Source organism: Notolepis coatsorum (assembly GCF_963971535.1).
Source record: "Notolepis coatsorum genome assembly, chromosome: 4".
Lineage (NCBI taxonomy): Eukaryota > Metazoa > Chordata > Actinopteri > Aulopiformes > Paralepididae > Notolepis > Notolepis coatsorum.
This window is the reverse complement of record NC_140168.1, coordinates 15,810,730-15,830,063: the sequence shown is the minus strand read 5'-3', so window position 1 is coordinate 15,830,063 and position 19,334 is coordinate 15,810,730. Positions and strand designations below refer to the sequence as shown.

The window sequence follows — 19,334 nt, the reverse complement described above, 5'->3', positions numbered from 1 at the left end:
TGATTATGGTTCTATAGTAGTCCCCTCCACCTCAATTTAGATTTTTCCCAAATCAAAAGCCTTGGGTAGACAAAAGTCCGCCAAGCTCTGAATGCGCTCGCTCAGCCGACAACGTCAGGCTCGTGACGGGCACCATGGACGGGCACAAGGCGGCGCACGACAACCTACGGAGAACAGTGATGGAGGCAAAGGGGGCGGTACAGGGATAAAGTAGAACTTACATTAGTTTGAACAGGCTGATTCCATGGGTATGTGGCAGGGCCTCAGAACGATGACAGACTACAAAGGCACACTGATGAACACTGATGTCTCCTTGGAAAATGAGCTCAATACTTTCTATGCACTACAGCAGGCCACTACAACAGAAAGTAGAGCCACTGCCAACGCAGTGGCGATTATTCATGGGAGCCAAGCTTCTCCAAAAATGTGACCAGTTAAAAAATGTTAATATATATATTTTTTGTTTTTACCTGTTGACTCATCCATAGTTTACAATACTAGAAAATCATTATTTTTCATCTCTGTGTTATAATAATTTTCCAATAAGAGTGCGTCGCTGGCAGAATCTATCTCCCCTCCTGGGGAAATGCGAAACTGCCCCCTCTCTATATCTTACACTGCAGGCAGGTACACACGCCTCTCTGGTAGCATTATTTTTGATTGATTGAATCAACTCTACCTTGGCATCCATTTACATTTTTTTTTTTTTTTTTTTTTTTTTTTTTATTATTAGCCAATACGATTCTAGCTTAATTCAAATGTGGTTGGTCTTTGCACATCAAAACGCCCACCAGGGGGATTCCAGGTGAGGTGTGGCTTCAGAAGTTCAGACCAATCAAATCACATTAAAAGCTAAATGTCATCATATAGCCTTCGTTCTAGCTAGCCACTAGCCAGTTGAACAATATATGATGAGTACCCTTGTTGTTGATTTAGATCTATTAGAGTTAAAGGGAGAAAGGAGATTAACAGTCATATGGTGGAGAGCCGGTAAGCTTGATTGTGGAATTTAACTTTGGCTAAACACAATATATATATATATATAAATGCTGTTGCTCTGGATATGCAATTGAGAAGGTGGAAGGAAGTCTGTTTTGGTACATTGGTCATGGGTTAAAGGGGCAACGAGCGAAAAAAAAAAAAAAATCTGCGTTAAGCGTGGTTAAGCTGCGTTATATTTTCCCGCCCTTTTACTCTTTTTTTTTTTTTTTTTTTTTTTTTTTTAAATTGGTTAATTGAGTGAACAGATTGCAGGATGGGTACAGTAAGGTACAGCTCAATACATAACATTGTTAAGGGGATGCAGACCAGAGAAAGTCTTTCGTCTTGTTTACATCCTGTGTGTGTGTGCGTGCGTGTGTCTGTGTGTGTGTAAATGGCTGCATTTATATAGCGCTTTACAATAAGAAAAAACATATGTGCGTGCGTGTGTAATAATAATAATAATTTAGGACCTGCTCCGAGGTCATCAATTGGCACACATGCGATGCATGCATGCAATTCGTATCTGCGATTAACCCATCCCGTCGTCCTTCCCCCCCAAGGGCAGCCGGGAGCAGACAGGCACAACGTGAGCCGCGCCAGGGGACCAATCCATGTGCTCCTGTCCGTCTTCGTCAAGGACGCCACGATCTTGTTGTTGTGCATGTTTTTCCATTGGGTTTATCTTATCGGGGGGGAAACCCTTGCGAGCACGGGGAGAACATGCAGACTCCACACAGAAATGTGTGTGTGTGTGTGTGTGTGTGTGTGTGTGTGTGTGTGTGTGTGTGTGTGTGTGTGTGTGTGTGTGTGTGTGTGTGTGTGTGTGTGTGTGTGTGTGTGTGTGTGTGTGTGTGTAAATGGCTGCATTTATAAAGCGCTTTACAATTTGTTCCTCACATTTGACCCATTCCCTCAGACGTTCACACACCGACGGCGGAGGCGACCATGCAAGGTGCCAACCTGCTCATCAGGAGCAATTAGGGGTTAAGTGTCTTGCTCAAGGACACTTGGACACACGCTGCCCGGGAGGAGCGGCAATCGAACCGGTAACCTTTCACTACCACACGACAGCAGGTTAACCCTTTCACTACCACACGACAGCATGTTAACCCTTTCACTGCCACACTACAGAAGGTTAACCCTTTCACTACCACACGACAGCATGTTAACCCTTTCACTACCACACTACAGAAGGTTAACCCTTTCACTACCACACGACAGCATGTTAACCCTTTCACTACCACACTACAGAAGGTTAACCCTTTCACTACCACACGACAGCATGTTAACCATTTCACTGCCACGTGACAGCGGGTTAACACTTTCACTGCCACAGCATGTTAACCCTTTCACTGCCACACTACAGCGGGTTAACCCTTTCACTGCCACGTGACAACAGGTTAACCCTTTCACTGCCACACTACAGCGGGTTAACCCTTTCACTGCCTCGTGACAGCGGGTTAACCCTTTCACTGCCACGTGACAGCGAGTTAACCCTTTCACTGCCACACTACAGCGGGTTAACCCTTTCACTGCCTCGTGACAGCGGGTTAACCCTTTCACTGCCACGTGACAGCGGGTTAACCCTTTCACTGCCACGTGACAGCGGGTTAACCCTTTCACTACCACACGACAGCATGTTAACCCTTTCACTACCACACTACAGAAGGTTAACCCTTTCACTACCACACGACAGCATGTTAACCCTTTCACTGCCACGTGACAGCGGGTTAACACTTTCACTGCCACGCGACAGCATGTTAACCCTTTCACTACCACACGACAGCAGGTTAACCCTTTCACTGCCACGTGACAGCGGGTTAACCCTTTCACTACCACACTACAGAAGGTTAACCCTTTCACTACCACATGACAGCGTGTTAACACTTTCACTACCACACTACAGAAGGTTAACCCTTTCACTACCACATTACAGACGGTTAACCCTTTCACTACCACACGACAGCAGGTTAACCCTTTCACTACCACACGACAGCAGGTTAACCCTTTCACTGCCACGTGACAGCGGGTTAACCCTTTCACTGCCACGTGACAGCGGGTTAACCCTTTCACTGCCACCTGACAGCCTGTTAACCCTTTCACTGTCACGCAACAACGGGTTAACCCTTTCACTACCACACGACAGCGGGTTAACCCTTTCACTGCCACGTGACAGCGGGTTAACCCTTTCACTACCACACTACAGAAGGTTAACCCTTTCACTGCCATGTGACAGCCTGTTAACCCTTTCACTACCACACGACAGCGGGTTAACCCTTTCACTACCACACTACAGAAGGTTAACCCTTTCACTACCACATTACAGACGGTTAACCCTTTCAGTGCCACGTGACAGCGGGTTAACCCTTTCACTGCACACCTGTCTCACTGCTCGCCTGTCTCACTGCTCGCCTGTCTCACTGCTCCCTGTCTCACTGCTCGCCTGTCTCACTGCTCGCCTGTCTCACTGCTCACCTGTCTCACTGCTCGCCTGTCTCACTGCTCGCCTGTCTCACTGCTCGCCTGTCTCACTGCTCACCTGTCTCACTGCTCACCTGTCTCACTGCTCGCCTGTCTCACTGCTCGCCTATCTCACTGCACCCTGTCTCACTGCTCGCCAGTCTCACTGCTCCCTGTCTCACTGCTCCCTGTCTCACTGCTCTCCTGTCTCACTGCTCGCCTGTCTCACTGATCGCCTGTCTCACTGCACACCTGTCTCACTGCTCGCCTGTCTCACTGCTCGCCTGTCTCACTGCTCCCTGTCTCACTGCTCTCCTGTCTCACTGCTCGCCTGTCTCACTGCTCGCCTGTCTCACTGCACACATGTCTCACTGCACACCTCTCACTGCTCGCCTGTCTCACTGCTCGCCTGTCTCACTGCTCCCTGTCTCACTGCACACCTGTCTCACTGCTTGGCTGTCTCACTGCTCGCCTGTCTCACTGCTCCCTGTCTCACTGCTCCCTGTCTCACTGCTCGCCTGTCTCACTGCTCGCCTGTCTCACTGCTCCCTGTCTCACTGCTCGCCTGTCTCACTGCTCGCCTGTCTCACTGCTCGCCTGTCTCACTGCTCCCTGTCTCACTGCTCCCTGTCTCACTGCTCTCCTGTCTCACTGCTCGCCTGTCTCACTGCTCGCCTGTCTCACTGCACACATGTCTCACTGCACACCTCTCACTGCTCGCCTGTCTCACTGCTCGCCTGTCTCACTGCTCCCTGTCTCACTGCACACCTGTCTCACTGCTTGGCTGTCTCACTGCTCGCCTGTCTCACTGCTCCCTGTCTCACTGCTCCCTGTCTCACTGCTCGCCTGTCTCACTGCTCGCCTGTCTCACTGCTCGCCTGTCTCACTGCTCGCCTGTCTCACTGCTCGCCTGTCTCACTGCTCCCTGTCTCACTGCTCGCCTGTCTCACTGCTCGCCTGTCTCACTGCTCGCCTGTCTCACTCTTAATGTCTCACTCTTACTGTCTCACTCTTAATCTCTCACTCTTAATGTCTCACTCTTACTGTCTCACTCAATCTTAATCTCTCACTCTTAATGTCTCACTCTTACTGTCTCACTCTTAATGTCTCACTCTTACTGTCTCGCTCTTAATGTCTCACTCTTGCTGTCTCACTCACTCTTAATCTCTCACTCTTAATCTCTCACTCTTACTGTCTCACTCTTAATGTCTCACTCTTACTGTCTCACTCACTCTTAATCTCTCACTCTTAATGTCTCACTCTTACTGTCTCACTCTTAATGTCTCACTCTTACTGTCTCACTCACTCTTAATCTCTCACTCTTACTGTCTCACTCTTAATGTCTCACTCTTGCTGTCTCACTCACTCTTAATCTCTCACTCTTAATCTCTCACTCTTAATGTCTCACTCTTACTGTCTCACTCTTAATGTCTCACTCACTCTTAATCTCTCACTCTTAATGTCTCACTCTTACTGTCTCACTCACTCTTAATCTCTCACTCTTAATGTCTCACTCTTACTGTCTCACTCTTAATGTCTCACTCTTGCTGTCTCGCTCTTAATGTCTCACTCTTGCTGTCTCACTCACTCTTAATCTCTCACTCTTAATCTCTCACTCTTACTGTCTCACTCTTAATGTCTCACTCTTACTGTCTCACTCTTAATGTCTCACTCTTACTGTCTCACTCTTAATGTCTCACTCACTCTTAATCTCTCACTCTTAATGTCTCACTCTTAATATCTCACTCTTACTGTCTCACTCTTAATGTCTCACTCTTAATGTCTCACTCTTACTGTCTCACTCACTCTTAATCTCTCACTCTTAATGTCTCACTCTTACTGTCTCACTCTTAATGTCTCACTATTGCTGTCTCACTCACTCTTAATCTCTCACTCTTAATCTCTCACTCTTAATGTCTCACTCTTACTGTCTCACTCTTAATGTCTCACTCACTCTTAATGTCTCACTCTTAATGTCTCACTCTTACTGTCTCACTCACTCTTAATCTCTCACTCTTAATGTCTCACTCTTACTGTCTCACTCTTAATGTCTCACTCTTGCTGTCTCGCTCTTAATGTCTCACTCTTGCTGTCTCACTCACTCTTAATCTCTCACTCTTAATCTCTCACTCTTACTGTCTCACTCTTAATGTCTCACTCTTACTGTCTCACTCACTCTTAATCTCTCACTCTTAATGTCTCACTCTTACTGTCTCACTCTTAATGTCTCACTCTTACTGTCTCACTCACTCTTAATCTCTCACTCTTACTGTCTCACTCTTAATGTCTCACTCACTCTTAATCTCTCACTCTTAATCTCTCACTCTTAATGTCTCACTCTTACTGTCTCACTCTTAATGTCTCACTCACTCTTAATCTCTCACTCTTAATGTCTCACTCTTACTGTCTCACTCACTCTTAATCTCTCACTCTTAATGTCTCACTCTTACTGTCTCACTCTTAATGTCTCACTCTTGCTGTCTCGCTCTTAATGTCTCACTCTTGCTGTCTCACTCACTCTTAATCTCTCACTCTTAATCTCTCACTCTTACTGTCTCACTCTTACTGTCTCACTCACTCTTAATCTCTCACTCTTAATGTCTCACTCTTACTGTCTCACTCTTAATGTCTCACTCTTACTGTCTCACTCACTCTTAATCTCTCACTCTTAATCTCTCACTCTTAATGTCTCACTCTTACTGTCTCACTCTTAATGTCTCACTCACTCTTAATCTCTCACTCTTAATGTCTCACTCTTACTGTCTCACTCTTACTGTCTCACTCTTAATGTCTCACTCTTACTGTCTCACTCACTCTTAATCTCTCACTCTTAATCTCTCACTCTTAATGTCTCACTCTTACTGTCTCACTCTTAATGTCTCACTCACTCTTAATCTCTCACTCTTAATGTCTCACTCTTAATGTCTCACTCTTACTGTCTCACTCTTAATGTCTCACTCTTACTGTCTCACTCACTCTTAATCTCTCACTCTTAATGTCTCACTCTTACTGTCTCACTCTTAATGTCTCACTCTTACTGTCTCACTCACTCTTAATCTCTCACTCTTAATCTCTCACTCTTAATGTCTCACTCTTACTGTCTCACTCTTAATGTCTCACTCACTCTTAATCTCTCACTCTTAATGTCTCACTCTTAATGTCTCACTCTTACTGTCTCACTCTTAATGTCTCACTCTTGCTGTCTCGCTCTTAATGTCTCACTCTTGCTGTCTCACTCACTCTTAATCTCTCACTCTTAATCTCTCACTCTTACTGTCTCACTCTTAATGTCTCACTCTTACTGTCTCACTCACTCTTAATCTCTCACTCTTAATGTCTCACTCTTACTGTCTCACTCTTAATGTCTCACTCTTACTGTCTCACTCACTCTTAATCTCTCACTCTTACTGTCTCACTCTTAATGTCTCACTCACTCTTAATCTCTCACTCTTAATCTCTCACTCTTAATGTCTCACTCTTACTGTCTCACTCTTAATGTCTCACTCACTCTTAATGTCTCACTCTTAATGTCTCACTCTTACTGTCTCACTCACTCTTAATCTCTCACTCTTAATGTCTCACTCTTACTGTCTCACTCTTAATGTCTCACTCTTGCTGTCTCGCTCTTAATGTCTCACTCTTGCTGTCTCACTCACTCTTAATCTCTCACTCTTACTGTCTCACTCTTACTGTCTCACTCACTCTTAATCTCTCACTCTTAATGTCTCACTCTTACTGTCTCACTCTTAATGTCTCACTCTTACTGTCTCACTCACTCTTAATCTCTCACTCTTAATCTCTCACTCTTAATGTCTCACTCTTACTGTCTCACTCTTAATGTCTCACTCACTCTTAATCTCTCACTCTTAATGTCTCACTCTTACTGTCTCACTCTTAATGTCTCACTCTTACTGTCTCACTCTTAACGTCTCACTCACTCTTAATGTCTCACTCTTAATATCTCACTCTTACTGTCTCACTCTTAATGTCTCACTCTTAATGTCTCACTCTTACTGTCTCACTCACTCTTAATCTCTCACTCTTAATGTCTCACTCTTACTGTCTCACTCTTAATGTCTCACTCACTCTTAATCTCTCACTCTTAATGTCTCACTCTTAATATCTCACTCTTAATGTCTCACTCTTAATGTCTCACTCTTAATGTCTCACTCTTACTGTCTCACTAACTCTTAATCTCTCACTCTTAATGTCTCACTCTTACTGTCTCACTCTTAATGTCTCACTCTTACTGTCTCTCTCACTCTTAATCTCTCACTCTTAATCTCTCACTCTTAATGTCTCACTCTTACTGTCTCACTCTTAATGTCTCACTCACTCTTAATCTCTCACTCTTAATGTCTCACTCTTACTGTCTCACTCTTACTGTCTCACTCTTAATGTCTCACTCACTCTTAATCTCTCACTCTTAATGTCTCACTCTTAATATCTCACTCTTACTGTCTCACTCTTAATGTCTCACTCGTAATGTCTCACTCTTACTGTCTCACTCACTCTTAATCTCTCACTCTTAATGTCTCACTCTTACTGTCTCACTCTTAATGTCTCACTCTTACTGTCTCTCTCACTCTTAATCTCTCACTCTTAATCTCTCACTCTTAATGTCTCACTCTTACTGTCTCACTCACTCTTAATCTCTCACTCTTAATGTCTCACTCTTACTGTCTCACTCTTAATGTCTCACTCTTACTGTCTCACTCTTAATGTCTCACTCACTCTTAATGTCTCACTCTTAATGTCTCACTCTTAATGTCTCACTCACTCTTAATGTCTCACTCTTAATGTCTCACTCTTACTGTCTCACTCACTCTTAATGTCTCACTCTTACTGTCTCACTCTTAATGTCTCACTCTTGCTGTCTCGCTCTTAATGTCTCACTCTTGCTGTCTCACTCACTCTTAATCTCTCACTCTTACTGTCTCACTCTTAATGTCTCACTCTTACTGTCTCACTCACTCTTAATCTCTCACTCTTAATGTCTCACTCTTACTGTCTCACTCTTAATGTCTCACTCTTACTGTCTCACTCACTCTTAATCTCTCACTCTTACTGTCTCACTCTTAATGTCTCACTCTTGCTGTCTCACTCACTCTTAATCTCTCACTCTTAATCTCTCACTCTTAATGTCTCACTCTTACTGTCTCACTCTTAATGTCTCACTCACTCTTAATATCTCACTCTTAATGTCTCACTCTTACTGTCTCACTCACTCTTAATCTCTCACTCTTAATGTCTCACTCTTACTGTCTCACTCTTAATGTCTCACTCTTGCTGTCTCGCTCTTAATGTCTCACTCTTGCTGTCTCACTCACTCTTAATCTCTCACTCTTAATCTCTCACTCTTACTGTCTCACTCTTACTGTCTCACTCACTCTTAATCTCTCACTCTTAATGTCTCACTCTTACTGTCTCACTCTTAATGTCTCACTCTTACTGTCTCACTCACTCTTAATCTCGCACTCTTAATGTCTCACTCTTACTGTCTCACTCTTACTGTCTCACTCTTAATGTCTCACTCACTCTTAATCTCTCACTCTTAATGTCTCACTCTTACTGTCTCACTCTTAATGTCTCACTCTTACTGTCTCACTCTTAATGTCTCACTCACTCTTAATCTAGCACTCTTAATGTCTCACTCTTAATATCTCACTCTTACTGTCTCACTCTTAATGTCTCACTCTTAATGTCTCACTCTTACTGTCTCACTCACTCTTAATCTCTCACTCTTAATGTCTCACTCTTACTGTCTCACTCTTAATGTCTCACTCACTCTTAATCTCTCACTCTTAATGTCTCACTCTTAATATCTCACTCTTACTGTCTCACTCTTAATGTCTCACTCTTAATGTCTCACTCTTACTGTCTCACTCACTCTTAATCTCTCACTCTTAATGTCTCACTCTTACTGTCTCACTCTTAATGTCTCACTCACTCTTAATCTCTCACTCTTAATGTCTCACTCTTAATATCTCACTCTTACTGTCTCACTCTTAATGTCTCACTCTTAATGTCTCACTCTTACTGTCTCACTAACTCTTAATCTCTCACTCTTACTGTCTCACTCTTAATGTCTCACTCTTACTGTCTCTCTCACTCTTAATCTCTCACTCTTAATCTCTCACTCTTAATGTCTCACTCTTACTGTCTCACTCTTAATGTCTCACTCACTCTTAATCTCTCACTCTTAATGTCTCACTCTTACTGTCTCACTCTTACTGTCTCACTCTTAATGTCTCACTCACTCTTAATCTCTCACTCTTAATGTCTCACTCGTACTGTCTCACTCTTAATGTCTCACTCTTACTGTCTCACTCACTCTTAATCTCTCACTCTTAATCTCTCACTCTTAATAGCTACCAAGCTAAGCTATGTTATTTACTAACGTTATAAACACAATATGTGTACAACGACACAATGATTTACATTATTACAAATATGGTAACGTGGTTGTGGCTTTTACAAATAGTGGTTAGCTTTAGAGATGGATGGATGGCTATAATCACGGAGCAATAGTGAGGTGAAACAGATACATTTTCATTCGGCTAGTAGTAACAAGCATATATCTATGGTAGCAAGGCTCTCTGCCTGCCACTAGCTGTGTGACTCTCAGCGCCCCCTGGTGAGCCCCCTGTTGTCCTGCACCTGTTGTGACGATCATTTCGATTACACACGCACGTTATGAACCATTGATTAAAATATGCATGTGCGTGGTGATTGTGTTGGGCAGACAAAATGTTTGTTAAAAACGCTAAAACTGGGTCAATTTCAATACTTTTTTTTCCCTTCTTCATGAAAGCCACTGTTGGCCTAGTCCACATTGTTTATTGAACAAAAATACAACGTGGAGGTTGACCTTTAACGCTGGCGTCAAGGTAAAACACACATCCTCTCCTCCTCTCATTCACCTCTAACGCTGGCGTCAAGGTAAAACACACATCCTCCTCCTCTCATTCACCTCTAAAGCTGGCGTCAAGGTAAAACACACGTCCTCTCCTCCTCTCATTCACCTCTAACGCTGGCGTCAAGGTAAAACACACGTCCTCTCCTCCTCTCATTCACCTCTAACGCTGGCGTCAAGGTAAAACACACGTCCTCTCCTCCTCTCATTCACCTCTTAACGCTGGCGTCAAGGTAAAACACACGTCCTCTCCTCTTCTCATTCACCTCTAAACGCTGGCGTCAAGGTAAAACACACGTCCTCTCCTCCTCTCATTCACCTCTAACCAGGGGTGTAAAGTACTTGAGTAATTGTACTTTGTTACAATACTTAAGTACTGTTTTGGGGGATTTGTACTTTACGCGAGTATTATTAGGTTTGTATATTTTTACTCAATTACATTTCAGAGAAAAAAAAACATACTTTTTACTCCTTACATTTAAAATGCAGACCTACAAAGTACAAATCTATTAATAATAGTAATAATAGTATAGAATAGAATAGAATAGAATAGAATAGAATAGAATAGAAATACTTTAATCATCCCCAGGGAAATTTGGCACTACAAATCGCTCACAGTAAACATTTAGTTAGACAAAACAAATCACGAATACGAATAACAAAAGATTGCCTAAGAATAAGGAATAAAATAAGCCTAAGAATAACATAATAATAATAAACTACGGTCCGTGATCCACATTTCACATTCACATTTCCTCTGTTATGTGTGTACAATCTGATATAAAATATACAGTAAAAAATACAGAGATCTACATTAAGTGTACAGTAAGTGTAATATTGACAATGTTGTTTTAAATGTAAAAGTCCAGGAATATGGTACTGTCACTCTGTGATGCAGTGTATATTTGTTAGTAAAGTTTTTACTTTAACTTTTTAGTACTTAAGTACATTTAAAAGTAGAAACGTTTTGACTTTCACTCAAGTGTTGTTTTTAGCCAGATACTCTGACTTTTACTTGAGTAAGATTTTGAGACGGTACCCATACTTTCACTTAAGTATAATTTCTGGGTACTTTTTACACCCCTGCCTACTTTGTTACAATACTTAAGTACTGTTTTGGGGGATTTGTACTTTACGCGAGTATTATTAGGTTTGTATACTTGTACTTTTACTCAATTACATTTAAGAGAAAAAAAACATACTTTTTACTCCTTACATTAAAATGCAGACCTACAACGTACAAATCTCGCAGGTCCAACAATTTGAATTAGTATTTGTTTCTCTGGCCGAACTAACATTAACGTTATTAATCCTGCGGCCGCACTTTATTTAAAAACAGCCAATCAAATCCCTATCAATGGAAAATTAACCCGCCCATCCCCATGCTGATTGGTCCTTGTGCAAGCCTAGAAAGCCTGAAAGTTTTTACTTTCACTTTTTAGTACTTAAGTACATTTAAAAGTAGAAACGTTTTGACTTTCACTCAAGTGTGTTTTTAGCCAGATACTCTGACTTTTACTTGAGTACGATTTTGAGACTGTACCCATACTTTAACTTACCGGTAAGTATAATTTCTGGGTACTTTTTACACCTTCTGGGTTTACACCCCTGCCTCTAACACTCTAGGAATAGGAAGAAAAATAATATTCTCATGCATTTTCTCGAAAACAAAGCATCAAATACACAGGAAAAAACGTTTTCCCACATTTCAGTAGGATCAAACTTTGACATCCACTCTGCTCTCCTCTCCGCCCCCCGCCTCTCTCAGGCCACCCTGAACGCCCGCACCTCCATACTGGCAGCGGCCAACCCGGTGGGCGGCCGCTACGACCGCAGCAAGAGTCTGAAGCAGAACGTCAACCTGAGCGCGCCCATCATGAGCCGCTTCGACCTCTTCTTCATCCTGGTGGACGACTGCAATGAGGTGAACATGTCTCCGTTCGACAACTGTGTGTGGTTGTTAATAGAGCACCCCATTTTGTGGCTTCTAAAGTTAAATCAAATCAAATCAAATTTATTTGTAAGGCCTGACAACACACGTTAATGTCCCCATGGGCCGTACAAGTCTTCTTTAAACAAGTCAAGAAGAAACATAACAATAAGTCAAGAACAGAACAAGAACACCATAAGGTCCAACAAATTTAAAATAAATGCAAATAATGTGTGGTTAACCCTTTCACTACCACACTACCAAAGGGTTAATCCTTTCACTGACAATACAGAAGGTTAACCCTTTCACTGTGACACTACAGAAGTTGAACCCTTTCACTGCCACACGACAAAGGGTTAACCCTTTCACAACCACACTACTACAGAAGGTTAACCCTTTCGGTTAACCGTCTCAGGTAGTGTGGTAGGGAACGGTCAACCTTCTGTAGTGTGGTAGTGAAAGGGTTAATTATACCATAGTACAGCGCCCCCATTTTGTGGCTTCTAAAGTTAAATGACTGTGTGTGTGTGTGTTAGGTGACAGACTACGCCATCGCCAGGCGCATCGTGGACCTGCACTCTCGCTTGGAGGAGTCGGTGGACAGACTGTATACTCTGGATGAGATCCGCAGATATCTGCTCTTCGCCAGGCAATTCAAACCCAAGGTGTGAATCACGAAGTCCCTTTCCCTAACCCTGTGCAGAACTATACAACTCCCGAAAGTTCATTTGGGTGGACTCTCAAGTTTTTTTTTCTTGTAATCTTTTAATATAAGTAAAAGTATATTCTATATTGTAATACACTAAATTATGTTATATCTAGTAAAATTATTGGAAGAACAAATATAAATGTAAGGGGGTAGGGATCAATAAGCTTAGCTTCCCTCTACTCCTTTTTTGGACATGTCTGCTAACCAAACACATTGCTCTTGACCTTTTTCTTTATAATTCCTTATATTTATTTTTTTAATGTTTTTAAAATTAACTTTTTCATTCATTCATTCATTCTCTCGTAATTCCTAATTGTCTCTGTGATCAAAAAAATAAATTCCCCCCGCCCACGTATAGATCTCCAGCGAATCCAAGGAGTTCATCGTGGAGCAGTACAAGCGGCTCCGCCAGCGCGACGGCTCCGGGGGCGTGTCCAAGTCAGCCTGGCGAATCACGGTGCGGCAGCTCGAGAGCATGATCCGTCTCTCGGAGGGCATGGCCCGCATGCACTGCTGTGACGAGGTGCGTACAGAGAGAAGGAGGGTCACCTGAGTCCCGCATGGTTCCTATATAGGCCACCAGGGGAGTCACGTGATGGTTCTAAGCAAGTCCAAAGCATACGGCGGGGCGAGCGACGTCGCCTGGCGATGCGTTTCAGCTGTCGCTCACAACGACAATCGCTTAGCACCCCACACCACACATGAATCAAATCTAATTTATTTGTAAGGCCCGACGACACACGTTAATGTCTCCATGGGCCGGACATGTCTTCTTTAAACAAGTCAAGAAGAAACATCACAATAAATCGAGAACAAAACAAAAACACCATAAAGTCCAAATATTTTAAAATAAATGCAACACTCCCAGACGTACCCCACGCGAAGGTAAGGACAAACTCACTAAGACCTAGCAGTAGGAAAAAATGCACCACAGGCAATGTGGAGGAGAGAAACCTTAGAAGGGCCGTTCAAGGGGGGGGATCTCCCTTCTTAGATGTCGGTGATAGTAGTGTTGCAAGCTATACGTTCACTACCACCGATTGGCCTGAAGATGTCCTCAGAGATCTACGATAGCCTACTATGACCACTGCTATGACAGCAGCATTAACAACTCATTGACTGCCAATAACGAGTATATTTGTGCAAACTTTTTTTTTTTTTGTTTGTGAGAGAGGTGGCAATATTGATCCAGAAGGTGCGTTTTCACCAGACTACCTTGGGAGTCCGCATTTCTGGTAAATCAGAAAAATACTAAAGCCAAACCGGCGGGGATGTAATGTTACCGGGACATCAAGGGGGGTGGGGGGGAGACATCCCTTCTCCAACTAATGTTATTTATTTAAATCGTTCCTGTTAATTAATAATTAACATAAGTAGCATGGTAATAATACGTAGGTTATTGATCAATGAATGTATTGATAAATTAATTTATATTACAAACGATACACCAGCAGAAGTCACGTTATTTCCTCATTGTCCTCGCTGTGTCGCCTGTCTGCCTAAAAGAGAATTGGATTGAGCCAGGCGACAGAAGTCGCTGCGCAATCGTCGCTCGAAAATCTCCTGCCGTGTGGGTTCTCTCATTCATAACAATGGAAGCGATCAAATTCTGTCGGTCGCCTGGCAAAAAAATCGCCCGCCGTGTGCGTTGGACTTAAGACCCGCCTGGTTCCTAGTATAGACCCTGGGGAGTCACGTGATAGTTCTAAGACCCGCCTGGTTCCTATTATAGACCCTGGGGAGTCACGTGATAGTTCTAAGACCCGCCTGGTTCCTATTATAGACCCTGGGGAGTCACGTGATAGTTCTAAGACCCGCCTGGTTCCTAGTATAGACCCTGGGGAGTCACGTGATAGTTCTAAGACCCGCCTGGTTCCTATTATAGACCCTGGGGAGTCACGTGATAGTTCTAAGACCCGCCTGGTTCCTAGTATAGACCCTGGGGACTTGGAGTTTTTTATTTTTATTTTTATTTTTTAAACTTCATTTTTTAGCGTTTATCGCTTTTTTCTGGTCAAGCATGACCGACAGAAACAGGTTGAATGGGATATAGATCAGGGGAAATACAAGTGCCGCCAAAAAAGTGCCACACGTGCGCTCCTTTAGTGGTTAAAGTAACGTTGCATTCGTTCGGTACACGGCACGTACTGAACCGAAGGTCCAGTATCGAAAAGGTTCTGTGCGAATACATGTACCGTTACACCCCTACTGTGTATGTATTAACGAAACCTCCCGCCTCTCTCACACACACAGGTCAGGAGGACGTCCCCAACGGAGTGAACGGCCATGTGAACGGCATCAACGGCCATGTGAACGGCATCAACGGCCATGTGAACGGCGTGAACGGTCACGTGAACGGCCACGCGGAGCCAGAGAGTCAGCCCAAGCCCTCGCTCCGCCTGTCCTTCGCCGAGTACAGACGCATCTCCAACCTGCTGGTGCTGCACCTCCGCAGGGCAGAGGAAGGTAAAGAGACACACACGCCTCGCTCTCTGGTTCTGTTCCGCAGAGGAAGGTAAAGAGACACGCCTCGCTCTCTGGTTCTGTTCCGCAGAGGAAGGTAAAGAGACACGCCTCGCTCTCTGGTTCTGTTCCGCAGAGGAAGGTAAAGAGACACGCCTCGCTCTCTGGTTCTGTTCCGCAGAGGAAGGTAAAGAGACACACACGCCTCGCTCTCTGGTTCTGTTCCCAGTTCGATTCCCTCTCAAGGACACATTTACCATTTAATGCTACATTGAGTCCACATTCAACATCCTGATGGCCTGGGGATAGAGGCTCCTTCTGAGTCTCTCTGTACTGGCCATGAGACTCCGGTAGCGCTTGCCTGACCGCAGCAGTGCAAAGAGGCAGTTGCCTGGTGTACGCCTTGGCTGACAGGAGGAGCATGTTCAGTGCTAGACTAACACTCCCAAAATGTAGCACTGAACGGCACAGGAAGTCTTTCATTCCGACAGCCATCAGACTTTACAATGCATCTCTGTGCCTCACTGCATCACTGAGCACAGAGTGACAGTTACCATCTTAAAACAACATTGTCAATATCACACTTAATGTAGATCTCTATCTTTTACTGTATATTTTATATTAGATTGTACATACATAACAGAGGAAATGTGGATCCCGGATCGTAGTTTATTATTATGTATTCTTATGCTTATTTTATTGCTTATTCTTAGGCAATTTTTTGTTATTCTTATTCGTGATTTGTTTTGTCTACCTAAATGTTTACTGTGAGTGATTTGTAGTGCCAAATTTCCCTCGGGATGATTAAAGTATTTATATTCTATAAATTCTATTAAATGTCCTGGGGATTGGGAATCTCTCTTTGTGTTTCGTTAACCTATATCTGTGTGTGTGTGTGTGTGTGTGTGTGTAGCTGAGGAAGAGGAGGAGCTGAAGAAGAGCGCGGTGGTGAACTGGTATCTGAAGGAGATGGAGTCGGAGATCGACTCGGAGGAGGAGCTTGTCAACAAGAAGGGCCTGATAGAGAAGGTCGTCCACAGACTGGTGCACTATGTGAGTACAGCTTCCACCGGGCGCCACTGGCACCATTTCCAACACACTGGCACACGCGAAACCAGCACGCCTCCATCAGAATCACTGTAATCGCCAACTACATTTAACGCCTACCAGGGATTCCCCCCCCCCCCCCCCCCCCGTTGATTTGGGTATACGTTCATTCCACAACTAGAATTAAGCAATTGTGGGAAATTAAACAGAATAAAACAATATATTAACACGAGAATGTATACACAGAAGGATATTTACACACACACACACATTTCTATAACGGGTCGCATACATTCGGTTAAGTAATCAGAATTATATGCATATAAATCCTACGACTGATTAAGTCACTAGGGACTATATCCAGGGCTTGACATTAACTTTTTGGCTCAGCAGCCACTGTGGCTAGTGGTTTTACAAAGTCACTAGCCACTCAGCATTTTCACCAGCCAAAAATCAAAAGAGAGAGAGAGAGATGCTGTTTTTACCTTATTTTAATTGTATTATTATTTCTCTCTTTTAGGTAGTAAGAGAGTTTAATTTTAAATGTTAAGATATTATAAGAAAGGCTTGGCGGCTGGGTGGCGCAGCGGACATTGCGCTCGTCACCAACGCAAGAGACACCGGTATCGAATCCGGCTGTCGGCGTTGCCTCCGGCTTGCGCCGGCCGTCATACTGACTCAATTGGCGGAGTTAGCGGGAGGGAAGTCGATGGGTGGTAGTCTGGTCGTTGTGAACAGCGACTCCTACAGGTCGGTTGGGTGGGCTTCTATCCTCCTGTGATGGGCTTCTATCCTCCCTACAACCGGCCAGTGGGGGGCACATGCGAGCAACGATCAAGACAGGGGAGGGGAGAATTGGCACGGCTAAATTGGGATGGGAGAAAAAAAATTAAAATTAGGAGAAAACGTGGATATAAAAAAAAGATATTATGAGAAAGGGGCGGGACTAGATAAGCTGCGCTTCCGTCTGCCCCTCCTCATCCAAACTCATCCTCGTTTGCTTTTCTATGGATGAAGACGGACTTGTTTGTTTACATTTGTGATTCGCATGTTTGTTGTGTTCGAGATAAATCCATATCAAAATCAAGATACTACAATACTGCCTTCTACTGCCTTGGCTTCCAAGTACAAAGGGCTGGGCTGGCTCCACTGTATCTAGCCGAGCTCCTACATAGAGCCTTTGCTGCTGCTGCCCCCCCCCCCCTCTGGAACAGCCCCCCCCCCCCCACATAAGATCTGCCCAGAGCCTAGTATAGAGGCTTTTAAATCACTGCTCAAAACGCACCTCTTTCCCCCTGGCCTTTGACCAGAGTTAGCCTGCCACTTTTATATACGACGTCCGCTGTTACTCTGGACTTTTTATCAAATGTTCTTGTGTGTAAATGTACAATACCTTTTTCTGTAACTTTTGTGTATTTCTTTACTTGTTTCTGCATTGTACTGTATGTGTTTTTATCATGTTGAAGCACTTTGGTTTGGCTTTTAGTCATTTGTAAATGTGCTTATATACAAATAGAGCTGACTTGACTTGACTACAGATATCTCACACGTCGGCGTCCCTGTGTTCTGTCCCTCTCTCTGCCCAGGACCACATCCTGATCGAGCTGTCTCAGTCCGGGCTGAAGGGCTCGGGGACCCCGGAGGAGGAGGTGGTCCTGGTCGTCAACCCCAACTACACCCTGGAGGATTAAACTCCTCCCGTCATCCCTCCTTTTCTCCCCCTCTCCTCCCCCATAACCTCTTGTTAATTTTCTTTTTTTTTGGTACCCTTTCACTACCAACGCGTTAACCCTTTCACTGTGACAATACAGAAGGTTAACCCTTTCACTGCCACACGGCAAAGGGTTATAACTTATAACCCTTTCACAGTCTGTAGTGTGGTAGTGAAAGGGTTCAACTTCGGTAGTGTGGTTGTGAAAGGGTTAACGTTGAATTCAAAAGACTTTTGAGGTCGTTTTTTTTTTTATTCCGAACGCCAATATGTACGACATACATAGTGACGGCGTGCAACGTCACATTCTCCTTTTTTTTTTATTATGTCTGACTCTTGTTTTTAAGTTGATCAACTCTTGCATTTAGAGTCCAGACTCCTTAAGAAATATAAATATATATTTTGTCACACTGACTCTTGTAAATATGCTGCTCTTATTTCTATTATTATTATTATTTTTTAAGTTCTGTTTAGCTTTATGTCTGAGATGTTTTGGCCCCAGTCATGGGAACCAATTTCAATTTAATTAAATGTGTCACGTACACTAATACAGTTATTTTCCTGCCATGAGTGGTATCTTTAACTGTATACTGTAAGTATACACGTGTAGTTTTAAGAATATGTAAATGTTGTGAAATGCCTTTTTTATAATGTTCATATGCCCCAGGCATTAGTGTCCAAACATCCAAACATGTCCCTGTCCTGGCGATTTAGTGTTTAGTTATCCTATTGTATAGGTTTCCTTGCATCATTGCATTTATACCGTGACGTCTTTTGTTGGTTTACAATGTTGTTCTGAAATAAAGATCATAAGACAAAGCGGGGCTCGCAACTCACTTGTTCCAAGGTGTTTTAATTGACAAAAAGGCAGTAGATGCAACGTTTCGACCGACCCTTCCGGTCTTCTTCAAGCAATGAAATAAAGATCATTCATCATTCATCCTGCTTAGCACTTTTTTTTTCTTTTTATATACCAGTGCAGTGACAGTGAGATACCATTAGAGATTAAACACTGTTTTTGATACTTCGCATTTTTGATTATGGTTCTATAGTAGTCCCCTCCACCTCAATTTAGATTTTTCCCAAATCAAAAGCCTTGGGTAGACAAAAGTCC

At 43.4% G+C, this 19,334-nt stretch overlaps 1 protein-coding gene and 1 long non-coding RNA gene across 2 annotated transcripts; both read left to right on the top strand.

Annotated features, from left to right (window-relative positions):
- Positions 1-134: 134 nt before the first annotated feature.
- On the top strand, positions 135-13,552 carry LOC311226420 (DNA replication licensing factor MCM6-like; the record flags this gene model as incomplete). The annotated part of the gene is made up of 4 exons (XM_084311846.1): positions 135-197; positions 12,129-12,284; positions 12,827-12,955; positions 13,358-13,552. 4 exons carry the CDS (start codon positions 135-137, stop codon positions 13,550-13,552), a joined length of 543 nt encoding a protein of 180 aa, XP_084167972.1.
- Positions 13,553-15,338: 1,786 nt separating this feature from the next.
- Positions 15,339-19,045, top strand: LOC311226390. The gene is made up of 3 exons (XR_014619547.1): positions 15,339-15,465; positions 16,376-16,515; positions 18,096-19,045. It is a non-coding gene; the product is annotated as an uncharacterized lncRNA (long non-coding RNA).
- The last annotated feature ends 289 nt before the right edge of the window (positions 19,046-19,334 follow it).